Source organism: Corella eumyota, chromosome 1 (genome assembly GCF_963082875.1).
Source record: "Corella eumyota chromosome 1, kaCorEumy4.1, whole genome shotgun sequence".
Classification (NCBI taxonomy): domain Eukaryota; kingdom Metazoa; phylum Chordata; class Ascidiacea; order Phlebobranchia; family Corellidae; genus Corella; species Corella eumyota.
Window position 1 is genome coordinate 1803177 of NC_137490.1, and position 13237 is coordinate 1816413.

Below are 13237 nucleotides of genomic sequence, written 5' to 3' on the forward strand. Positions count from 1 at the left end.
GAGTTAGCTTTATATTTTTGCATGTACTTTATCGTTGTCGTGTCGTGGGGAGAATTTTACTTTGTGCACTCGTTTTCTTCAACATTACCTTGGTCACACTGTGGTTAGTACCCCTATTAGTTAATTTTTGATATAATAAATATATATTTGTTTAAAATTACCCCCTGTTCTTCTTACCATCTAAAATCCTATTCTTGAATTGTTAAATAAGCCTTTTTCTATTAGGTGTTTGTTTTTATATTTAATTTTATTTGGTAGACTTTTTTCAAATCCAATTTAATTTTTAAATTTAATAAAACTATCTAAATTTTTTCGTTTTTTAATAATTATTAATATAAAACTAACTTTAAAGTTATAAAAAAATGGTGGAATACTAACTCATGTTTACCTAATAAAAATATACAATTTACCTAATTTTAACTTGTTTAACGCTTGCTTAAATTGACCAATACATTATTTATACCATTTAAGAGTTTTAATTATGTTCGTAACATTCGATTATTAGAAAAAAAGTTAACCTGCATTTAATACTAAGTCAGTGTTTTGACACAACTTGGTAAAATCTTCATTGTTTTTGTTATAGTAACAAGCAAAGTAAAAAAAAGTTAAGGGTAGTAGACAACAAGTGCCCTGTAGTATTGCTAAGTCAGCCTATTTTACAATATTATACATGTAGTTTATTAATAGGTAGATCAAATTTTATTGAGTAATTTCGGCTTAAATTTATACGTGCAATTGATTAGGACCAAATATAAAATAAAATGTTATAAATACAGGTATTCAAATAACCTAAAATAAAAATTTAGACTTGTAGATATTAAGGTTTAATAGGATTCCAAAATGACCCTTTTAAATAATTGTTTTTATAAAAAACATTGTAACTAAATATTAGTTAAATGTAACTAAATATTAGTTGAGTTTCGACTCAGTAATTCAAATATTAACGTCAAACATTTCAAGTTCTTTGGCATTTGGCTTGGGAAGCAGGGATTTTTTTGCTGACAAATATTTCTGAAAAAATAATGCAAATCAAAATATCAAAAAATACACGATTCTTAAAATATGGTATACTTAATTTCTTTCAACGAAGTTAAAGTATAAAGCAGCCTTACCGTTTTAAGTGAACCTTTTTGTTTGTATAATTCATATATTGCAAATCCTGGGACGCAAAGAAAAGACGACATGCATAAAAACCAACCGATCACATTTGCTTCAACAGGGTAGGTGTAGCCCATTACTTTCAAAGGGGTGTATTTGACAATGTAAAACATCATGATACACTAAATAAACAAGACATTTGTAAAAAAACAGATTTTTATATATTTTTTCTTCGGTTTAAAAAGATCGACTTCACGACCTAATCATAGAGTAACAACCGTTACCCCGACCCAGTCTCAAGTTGTCTGTGGGAGTTTGGGATATTATAGATAAAAATTGCCCGATAATTAAGCTGCTGATTAAGCATTTGTTCGACAGGAGTTTATACCGTTTATAGCGCTTTGCTCAAGAACGCTACAGCATGAGAGCAGTGAGGATCGAACCAACGACCTCATGTAGTGTAGCATGTGTGCTGACTACTACACTACGCTGCTGGTGTTATTGTCATATATGTAAGGTGATGAATCTGTGAAGTTAACTTACTAAAGTTAGAACAGGAGTTACGAATTTCAGGCATATTTTGACGTAAACAGAAGGATAATATCCGATCATTTCCTTGATATTGTCATAGAAGTTATCTATCCCATAAACCCAAGCTATTGCTATTGATTCCATCATAGCTAGCCAGAGTAAAGCGATCCCACTAACTGCATAGTTGTTAAACAACTCAAAAATGTAAACTCCGCCCTTGAAAATCAAGATTTTCAGTAAAAAAGAGAACAGTACATTGGTTATTGTGAAGTTAATAAAATAGGGAATTTACCTCTGTTACAAACATTAAACCGAAAAGAAATAGAACAAAACACAGTACTGCTGTTACAACTTCTCTTCGTTTTTGAAAGGTCATTGAAAAATCACATAAAATTGTGATAAAGCCCTCGACGACAGTGAACTAAAATTTAAAACACAAAATTTATTTTCTGTCATTTTTTAACAAAATAAAATCAATTTTTTTAAAAGCTTTTTGTTGTAAAACTGTTATTAATTTATATAGGTATCGTATTAAGCTAACCTTGAATCTTAGAATATTAACATTTGTTATCGAACGGGTGTTTATGTATGTTAAAGAAATGTAAGGCTTAAAAAAGGCCAAGACTATCTTTATAAAGGCAATATGAGTTTATTTTGCCATTTTGCTTGTTTATTACAGTAGCTTAACAATATATATATATTTTGTATATATCTTTATCCTCGATGTGGGAAGGTCGAATGCGCGACTTAAACATAGAGTAACATCAGTTACTCCGACCCAGTCTCGAGTTGCCTTTTAGCAGTTTGGGATATTATAGATTATAATTGCCTATAATTATGCTGCTGATTAAGTGGTGGCTCAGCAGGAGTTTATACCGTTTATAGCGCCTAACTCAAGGGCGCTACAGCATGAGATCAGTGAGGATTGAACCCACAACCTCATGTGTGGTGTAGCAAGTGTTCTTACCACTACACCACGCTGCCGGTCAAATATGAAAAATGAGTAATTTTGTACAGGTCTAGATTAAAATAATTAGATTAGTTTACCTGTCCATCGATTGCTATTGTTATAAACATCAGAAAAAAGAAAATATTCCATAGTTGAGGTAGTGGCATCAAAGATAAACCGATTGGATAAGTTATAAAAGTTAAACCAGGACCTAAGCATAAAAGTTAATTTAACAAAAATAAGGTTTCTCTATTCTAAATACCTTAAAAAAATGTACATTTTATTAGATTTTAAATCAAGTAGACATATCTACAAAATGCTATTGGTTATAACTTTTAGTAAATTCTCACTTAAAGACAAGCAAGGAATCAAACCCATGGCTTTAACTTAACTCAAAGATTAAATTGATATATCTGCAGAAGAAATCAAAAGTCAATAGTTAAAAAGTGTAATTTGATATCGTTTTAATGAGATATTAAACATTAATTTAAAAGTAAATTACCTGAAGCAACAACGTTTGCAATTTCAACTTGCAAAACTTTTGCTAAATTTCCTAAAACTCCGAATACAGCAAAGCCAGCAACGAATGACGTCAACGAACATGACGTCACTAAAACCATCGAGTGCCTGATTAAAAATAAAAATTGTAAAAATTTCTGTTATTTAGAATTGCCATAAAAAGATACAACTTACCTGTAACAGTCCATGTTGAATTCATTATAACTTCCCAGTGCAACTAAAGCTGTGAAACAAATTGCATAAGAATAACAGACTTGGCTACCAGCTTGGATCCAAACCTTTAAAGAAAAGTGAACATAAATGCAGAACTTTTTTAAATTAATAAAGTGTTTTATTTCTTACGTTTGGTTCCATAAGCTTGGTGATGTTAGGCTTAAGATAATAAATTATTCCGTCAATAGCGCCATCTAGCGTACAGCTACGAATCAGTAATACAATCAGCACAAAACACGGAAACGTAGCGGTAAAGTAGACCACCTTGAAAAGCCAAAAAAACAGTTAAAAATGTTAAAAAAATGCTAAAAAAAAAATAAAAATTAAAAAAAAAAACAGTTAAAAATGTTAAAAAATACCTTTCCAGTTGACTTAACTCCCTTAAAAATGCAGAAGTAAACCAGAAGCCATGAAGCCAGTAAGCACAAAACCATCGGCCAGTTTTCTAGCGACCCCAACTCATCTATACCAGAAGATTTTCTCAGTACGTAATTACTAAAAAATAAAACAGAAAATTAGAAGTTATTGAAAATGTGCTAATGCTATTTTTAAAACAATTCTTACTTCCAATATTCGATAATAGGTAGAACGACATCTCGTTTTGCCGAACTAGCTGAGAAGTAGACTGCGGTTTGGTTTAAGGTTAAACTTGTGAGGTTCTCATAAGGTAAACATGAGTTAGTGTTCCACCAGTTCTCTGTAATACAAAATATAATATTTAACTTAAATTAATCACGAGTTATAAGAAAAATATTATATAAATGTTATCAAACTTGTTTTATGTATAAATATATTGCTTAAAAATATTCAAACTATTAATTGATAAAAAAATTTTACGATAAGCTTGATATGACGCCTGTCAAGCTTGAAATGACGTCATAAAAGCTACAAATGACGTTACTTACCGCAATGCATCCATGGTAGAGTTGACGAGAACGAGTGAGCAAGATAAAGAATGGACCAAGCCATTGTAACGATGAAGTACATGCAACTATATACTGATACAAATGCGCTTCCAAATCCAATTCCCTTTAAGATAAAATCTGGTTAAATAATTGTAAGCTGTTCTAAATAGTAAGAAAGACATTTACTAGGAGTTGTTGTATGTAAATTCAAGTTATTTTTAACAACCCTAGGTGTTGGGTTGGAATTTATTTTGTATATATCTTTATCCTCGATGTGGGAAAGTCGAATGTCCGACTTAAACAAAGTGTAACAACAGTTACCCTGACCCAGTCTCGAGTTACCTGTGGCAGTTTGGAATATTGTAGATTATAATTGCCAAATTTCAAATAATGACATTGTTAGAGTTTTTTAAGGTCATATATTTCTTTCTTTTTATTAAAAAGAAGGTGGCATATGTTTAAGCTATTCGTAAACACTAGATTTAATAAGGAATAAAGTATAACATTGACGTGACCTACACCTGATACACTTCGCTTTATAATTTAATGCCATTACCGGTATATATTACACTATACTGTTACTCATTTTATTGAGGGCAAAATATTCAGTAGATTAGATTATTTTGCATAGTTAAGTATGAAAGACATTTTTGTTGATATTTAAAAAAATAAAAATACCAACTTACTTTCATAATTGGTGCTATTTTCCATGCCCCTATAGCGCCCTGTCGCGTATATTGACCAAGTGCTACTTCGGCAAAGAAAAGTGGAAATCCACACAGTATCGCGAACGTAAGATAGGGAATTAAAAAAGCTCCTGAAAAATAAATAAGCGTCATAAAAGCGCAACACTTGTTTTTTACATCTAAACAAAAACAATTTAACATTAATGAATAATAAATGAAGCACGGCGTATACAACACGTGCTTTTCTATGTTTCTATGCCGTTAATAATTCATAAACCTACCTCCTCCGTACTCATAAGCAATATAAGGGAATCTCCATATGTTACCCGGGCCAATAATTGCTCCTAATAAAGATAGAAATGATTGGGTTTTGTTCGCCCATAAATCCCTGTTAAATAAAAATACGTTAATATTTAATTTAATTAGCATATTGTGTTTTTTAGTTGAGCGCCCTGTTTACAAGGTTTTGTGTAAATTAGACCCTCAATAATTTTTAATTAGTTTTTGATGTATAGTCCCCACTGCTCTCATGTTGTAGCGCCCTTGAGTAAGGCGCTATATACGGTATAAACTCCTGCTGAGCCAGCATTTAATTAGCAGTATAATTATCTGGCAATTATAATTTATAATATCCCAAACTGCCACAGATGTTACTCTATGTTTAAGTCGCGCAAGATATGTATATACAAACGCCATTTTTGCCAGCAGTCTAAATTCCGATATTAATACAATCATACATTGGACCACGGAAATAAGCACCACAATGCCTATATCATTTAAATGGTCAAACAAATATCTAAAGACATAAGCTTTAGTGTTAACGGATAAAAATAACTTCGTTTTATTTCGTCATTTTTTTTTTGCTTTGTAAATATAGGTGGCATTCAACTTTGTATTACTAAAAAACGCTTCATAGGATTATAAATTGGGTTTGGTGACCATGCCATAACATACTTAAAATCTTTTTGTAAACATTATTATTTGTGGCATGTTTTAAATAATTAAATTAATTTTGTCATTTTTTTCCGTCGCATTGTTGTAATATTAATTGGATATCGTATTTATTATTTAGTTTATCAATGTGCGAAAAACCAAAATAAAAAAATAGGTCGAAAACGCTATTACGGACTTAACTACTAACCTGCTTATATATAGCCAGCAATAACAACTAACTGTTCTACACAAATGCGTTTGCTATTTGACCAAGCATATAATTATTTAGTAAACCGGTAAGTTGTTAAATCAAGTGATGATTTTTGTGTTAAATTTGTCCTATGCTATATACATTGTTAGGGTTACTTAGTTGTGTATTTTTTTTATGTAGGTTTTTCGCACATTGATAAAAGTAAATAATAAATACGATATACAATTAATATTACAACAATGCGAGGGAAAAAATGACAAAATCAATTTAATAATTTAAAACATGCCAAAAGTATTAATGTTTACATAAAGATTTTAAGTATGTTATTTCATGGTCATGGTCACCAAACCCAAAATGTTCAAGCATAAATTGTCAAAGCTTACCTTTTTACATGATTCTCCTTTTCGATATCTTTATCATCAGCTTTTAATAAATTATCTGAAACGTTCATTTTTAGATTTTTCATATATCCCAGTACCTTCAAAAATAACGAATTTTTTATACGTTGTAATCTTATACCATTTATTCACATAAACTCAAAGTAATTTGATCAAAATATAAAGCTACACCTTTCTAACACTTTCACTGTAGTAACTAACTAATTTTGACAACAACAACTCAATTTCAGTAACGCTGATTTTAATTGATCCATTCTATTGTAATAGGCGGAAGCTTACAATCACACATAGAGCAGACCGACACTCGCGAATTGTAAAAAACGGTGTAAAAATATGATGCCTTTTGGCCTTTTTTGCTTTTTAAATGAAAACCGCGTGACGTGCAAATTTCCTTAAATTTTTAGAATTTTAAAATAACCATAAATAACTAGAACTAAATAATGTGGTGGCGCTTTTTTTTGGCCATAAAAATACTATAACAATAAAAACGCGAAGCAGACCGCCACTTACATTTTGCGCGAATTTTTTTCAAAATTTTCCACTACCTATTTATTGTGTAAAAAAAGTGATATAATCCACAGAAAATGAATGGATGTTTACGTTGTTCTGAACAACACTGTAAGATCAATATTACATAATAATAATATATGGAGCAAGTTAATATTATTAATAATATAACGTAAAAATAATATGCTTAAACTTTAAAACTGGGTTTGGTGACCTTGTCATAACATATGTAAAATTTTTGTGTAAACATTAATATTTTTGGCATGTTTTAAATCATTAAATTGATTTTGTCATTTTTTTCCCGTCGCATTGTTGTAATAATAATTGTATATCTTATTTATTATTTACTTTTATCAATGCGCGAAAAACAAAATAAAAAAAAATAAATATTCTTATTAAAAACAACAAAAAACCAAAGTACGATCTTAACGTTCAAAATAAACCACAAATAAAAAAAAAAAAATAATATATTTCTCTTTTCAAAAAACCAAATTAACTCTTTTTAAGCTATAACTTATGTTACCCAATGTTTAAGTCGCGCATTCGACTTTCCCACATCGAGGATAAAGATATACACAAAAAAAACTCCATTCATGCGAACGCAGACAATAGCATTCAGTTATTTCCGTTAGTTCCAATCAAATAAAATCGTACACACCCATTGATTAACTTTCCGTATATTCCACTAAAAAAAACCCTCGCCTAGCGAGTATTTGTTCATAAAATTTAAAGGAAATTACATTAAAGAAAATATTTTATATAATATCGAATTTGTTGATGTTACAAAATCAATACTTTTATATTTGTTAATAGGTGACTTCACTTCGCCAATAAATAAGTTAGCTTTATTATCTAAACTTAACAAGCTATTGCATGCATATTTTAATACATTTTAAATTAAAATAAAATGTTTGTTTATATAGATATTAATAAACACGATAAACGTTTAAAATGATAACGATTCGCAATCACAATTAGTTTTATTGTATTTAATAATAATAACTTAAAACATTTTTTCAAACTCTATTGTGCGCTACTGAAACAATTACATCCGATATAGCAAAAATCACGGCAAATTAACGTCACAAATTTAATATTATTCAATATTAATAACAAAAAATTGGTTCAATTTCCAATTAAGAACGAACTAAAAATTTTGCGGAAAATTTCGTTTCATTTGTTAATACTGATGTATTATTATTAGGTTTACATTATGATTTATTATTTTATCATGTAAACTTTGAAATTGTTATAGTTTACGGTCCTCGGACGTTCTGGTAAATTTTACAGTCCTCAAAAATTTCTTACTTTTACAGTTATTTGAGATATATTTAATAGTTGAACTCTAAATTCTTACTCTATATTAAAAATAAAAACACGAAAACTACCTTTAAACTAAAAGAGCTGGACTAAAATGTTATTAACCAAAACACTTTTTGCTCTAAATACACTTTTTAACGCTACGTTGGACAAGGTTGTTAGAATAAAGTGTTTTAAGCTAATAAGGAAAAAGGAAATGGTAAGAGTTATACGTCCTCGTATTTTGGTTTTGTTTCACTTAAATAGCTCTAAACCATTCCAGGTCATTAGTGAAGTTTAAACTTTAATGGCGCTACAGCATCAGTGGGGATTGAAGATTGAAGCAGTGGGGATTGAACCCACGACCTCATCTTATAATGCTTGATCTAAACATTGGATTATAAGACTAATATTCAAAAGATTATGAAGCCACAAATGTTAAAAAAATTTAGTTTTACGCAAAACATAGCAATAATTTAACACCCTATACTTTCTATCAGTAACGCACAGTTAACCTGCCCGTTTCCTGCAAGTGTACATTAGCTTAAGCCATTAACTTCACTTTACTATACTCTTTCTATATCATTATACCTTAATATTTTGTTTTAAAATCTTTCATACAACTTTCAAAAAACGATTTGTCATTTAAAATTTTTACATATAAGTTTTTTATACTTCACTAAATGTGTATTAGGCTAACTATAGTTTAAACTCTAAAATTATCCAAAAACCTTTTACAATACAAATTTTATTGAATGTTAGCTTTTAAACAACAGCATACAACCACGTCTTACAATACAAAAAATTCCACGCCGCAAATACAGAAACATTGCATGCCTTTGGCATGTATGGGCTAAAATTAGGGCGTAAAGTCAAAAATTTAGGCGTTCAGTTAAGGCAGAAGTTACGCCTAAAGTCAAGGCAAAATTAAGGCATAATAATCGTACATAGATAATGTGAAAAGAAAATATCAACATAAATTTACATCACACAATTCCATATGTACTTAACGGTTCTTTAAAAATTTAAGAACAGTAAAAGTAATAAAAGCAGTATGCATAAATTATCCCGGTTATAAAAAAGTAACTCCTTACAACAAAATATAAAAACTGTAAGTTTAAGTTACTTAACAGTAACACAAATCAGATGTATAGTAGTTATTAAGTTATAACATTGAGTATCTATATATTAATATATATCTTTAAAGAACTGCAAAATTAATAAGAAATTTAGCAAAAGTCGCCAAGTCTTTATGATCCAATTATTCTTGAAAACATTAAGATTATTAAAAACAACAAAAAACTAAAAAAAATTAAAAAGAAAACCACATATCATAATTAGTTTTACAATAAAGTTTTATCTAATAAAATGAAGCCAAAGAAGTTAAATTCATATTTGCATTAACATAATGAATTACTTAACTGAAGAAGTAATAGAAAAATAACCCCTTTTTAATTTAATAAAACTTTAATAATAACTTTTTGAAGTAACATAAAAAAACCTTGAAACAACTACGAAAATTGTGTAGTTATTTAATTTAAGCCAGTAAGATTAAATTTGAATATAAAGCCCGACTACAGTCATTAGAAAACAGAAAGCACATAGAAAAGTTACTGTCATAAATACCGAAAACTTATTCACGAAATAATAAACATTTGACCGAAAATCTTACATTTGAGAACGTAATTTAACCGAAAATAAGAAAAATTTTTATTAACTCTATCTTATCTTAAAAAAACTTTAAAAAATTGTAAATCTAAATATCGAAAAAAATTATTATTGGTAATATGGAGTATAACAAAATTTAAAAGAAACGTTAATTAATAAACATTTAACAACTAAGACAACTGTTAATACGTAAACATCGTTGCATCGAACACCAGGAAATAGCGACATCTAGTGCTTATCTTTCGTTTCTCATTTGCAGTTTTATTTCGTTTCGTATTTCCTTGTCACGAACAATGCGCAACAAAAAGATCAAGAAACCTGAAAATAAGATTCTAAAAAGTTAGCTAAACAGTTTTATTTGGAAATATATGATTTGTTATAATACGTAGACAAACTTTTATTTTTATACTTGTTGTGAAAAGGTCAACTTCACGACCTAAACATAAAGTAACATCAGTTACCCCGACCCAGTCTTAAATTGCCTTTGGCAGTTTGGGATATTATAAATTTTATTTGCCCGATGATTAGGCTGCTGATTAAGTGCTGGCTCAGCAGGAGTTCGTACCGTTTATAGCGTCTTACTCAAGGGCGCTACAGCTTAAAATTCGTGAGGATCGAACCCAAGACCTTACGTAGTGTAGCAAAATTGTTAAAAAAAAGTGAATTGTTACCATTTTAAAATTAAAAGAAACTATAATCTACATTAAGTGTTATCAATCAAATAAAAGGGAAAGTAAATGGAAAGTTTGATTCGTTTTTATCTTACCCTGAAGTGAAGTAAAAACAGCAAAAATGATTGCCACCACTAGCCCCCCACTCGTCACACAGAACCCTAATATCCAGGAGATTCCAAAGCTAACAAACAGCGTCAAAGAGAACCAGGCATCTCTTGTTCGGTTCTTCTTTGCCTAAAGCAATAAATAATATATGCTGTTGATATATTAAGTATAAGGTGTATTGCTTTTTTAATGTAAAACGCGAATACTTGAGTATTAATTCATGATTAAAAATCTTTACCAGAGCAGTTCTGTTTCGTTTCCAGACATACTTGTAGATAATTGCCAGATATAAGATCAAGTTGATACCGATGTAAATAGCAGTAGGAATAATCACAAAGAACTTAACATATTCACCCTTAATCCAACACCTATACATTACAATATATTTAAAGTAGTAAAACACATGCCTTAAGCACAGTTTCAACATAGTTATAGCTTTTTCTTATGTATATGTCTTTATCCTCCATGTGGAAAGGTCGAATGCGCAATCTATACTTAAAGTAACAACTGTTACCCCGACCCAGTCTCGAGTTGCCTGAGGCAGTCTGGGATATTATAGATTATAATTAATTGATAATTAAGCTACAGATTAAGTGCTGGATCAGCGGGAGTTTATACCGTTTATAGAGCCTCCCTTAAAGGCGCTACAGCATGAGAGCAGTGGGAGTTTAACCTACAACCTCGTGTAGTGTAGCAATTGTTCTTATCACTTCACCATGTTTCCGGTTTGGGCTAGTTTTGTACTTACACTAAATCTGTTCTCAAGTAACTTTCTCTGCCCAAAATAAGAGGCAAGGTCATAACAGCAGGTACCAACCAAGCCCAAATCATCGAACAAATAATCATCTTTTTGGAATTCAGTTTCACTCTAACGTAGATGGGCTAAAAATTTAACAACAATAAAATATTTGAAACCAAGCATACAAAATATGTAGTTTTATTATAAACAGAACAGCATTTAAGTAATTCAGTCTCTTTACACGTACAACCTAAATTGTTAAAAGGTATAGTAATAGACTTACAAAGTAAATTGCCATAAACACCATAACTGCTTCCACCACCATCCAACCAAAGCTAGTAAAGAGAAAATAATAAATCAAAATAACAAAGGCCAAGCAACTGGAAGCGGATGCTGTTACAATGTCTCGCTCACTCACAATTAAACTTGTGTTTAAAAGTATAAGGGATATGGATAGATTTATAAAAAAGAGAGTGCCACGTCTTTTGCTCTGCTGACTGGGTGCCCTGAACAAATATTAATATTTTATTAGACATTTTTACAGAGTTAACAAACCGTATTCAGTTTAAATATAAAGCAATTACACTGCAATAATGATAACCAACGGTATTAGCAAAAGCTTTATAAACAATTGAGCATTTTTTCCGTAAACCGAAAGCTTTAAAAACTACATTTAACAGACATAAGTTTATTTTTTCTAAATTGAAACCCATTTTCCTATAGTGGGTTATGGTAAATTGTCTTAATGTCAATGAAATGTTACTTTTAGGCATATAGTATTAATAATATGACTTCAGTTTCGTGCGAAACACTTACTTTAAACAAATGTTTGCTAATATTGCCAGCACCAGACCAACAAGAGAAAGACAAGATCCAACTAAACTGATCGTTGAAAGAGTTGGATTTACAAGCAGCATCTCAGCAATGCCAGATTGCGTTGTAGTGGTGTTAAAATTCGTTTCATTAGCGGGCGTTTGCGTTTCATTAATGTCAGTTTGCGTTTCATTAATGTTAGGTTGCATTTCAGGGGTGCTATAGTAATACTAAAAAATTCAATTTGGAAGTGGTTAGTAATTTGACAATCTTTTAAATTGTTATACAAAAATGATAAGTTAATCAAAAACACCAACATTTTTTAACCTACATACACAAAAAAATGAAAATGCATTAAATAATAGCAGCGTGGTGTAGTGATCAGAACACTTCTTACAAAACATGAGGTCATGGGTTCGATCCCCCGTGATCTCAGGCTGTAACGCCCTTGAGTAAGGCACTATAAACGGTATAAATTCCTACTGAGCCAGCACTTAATCAGCAGCACAATTACCGGGCAATTATAATCTATAATATCCCAAACTGCCAAAGACAACTCAAGACTGGGTCGGAGTAACTGACGTTACTCTATGTTTAAGTTGCGCATTCGACTTTTCCGAATCGAGGATAAATATATTTACTAAAAAACAACAAACTTACAAATAAAGTAGCAAAGTTGGTTAAATGCTGAAACGTGCATTGAATATGTTCTAGAGTTTGAGAAATAACTTCTGAGCCCTCTGAAGACCATTCGTTGTTGCTTTCATCCCAAAATACACATTGTGTTCCATTTGTCATGTTTGCTAACGAGCTCTATAAAAATAAAATGTAGTAAAATTTAATAAAATTACTAAAATAACGAAAAAGGAATTATTTATGTTACATTTTAAAAACTGTACATTTATTAACCAGTAAAAAAATATTGTTTTTTCAAAACCTGGTTTAGAGCAAATTTCATTAAAACAGGTTCCTTTAAACTTTGATTTCCA

The 13237-nt window shown here is 30.2% G+C and overlaps 1 protein-coding gene across 1 annotated transcript; it reads right to left on the reverse strand.

Moving 5' to 3' along the window:
- Nucleotides 1–524: 524 nt before the first annotated feature.
- On the reverse strand, nucleotides 525–6517 carry LOC145763692 (sodium- and chloride-dependent GABA transporter 2-like). Its single transcript, XM_082575197.1, has 14 exons — nucleotides 6429–6517; nucleotides 5183–5289; nucleotides 4902–5032; nucleotides 4216–4339; nucleotides 3875–4007; nucleotides 3670–3805; nucleotides 3440–3574; nucleotides 3272–3375; nucleotides 3081–3205; nucleotides 2677–2789; nucleotides 1922–2050; nucleotides 1642–1845; nucleotides 1113–1280; nucleotides 525–1011 (listed from the first exon to the last, which is right to left on the reverse strand). The coding sequence occupies exons 1-14, from the start codon at nucleotides 6509–6511 to the stop codon at nucleotides 934–936; spliced, it is 1770 nt and encodes a 589-aa protein (XP_082431323.1). The 5' UTR covers nucleotides 6512–6517; the 3' UTR covers nucleotides 525–933.
- Nucleotides 6518–13237: the final 6720 nt, after the last annotated feature.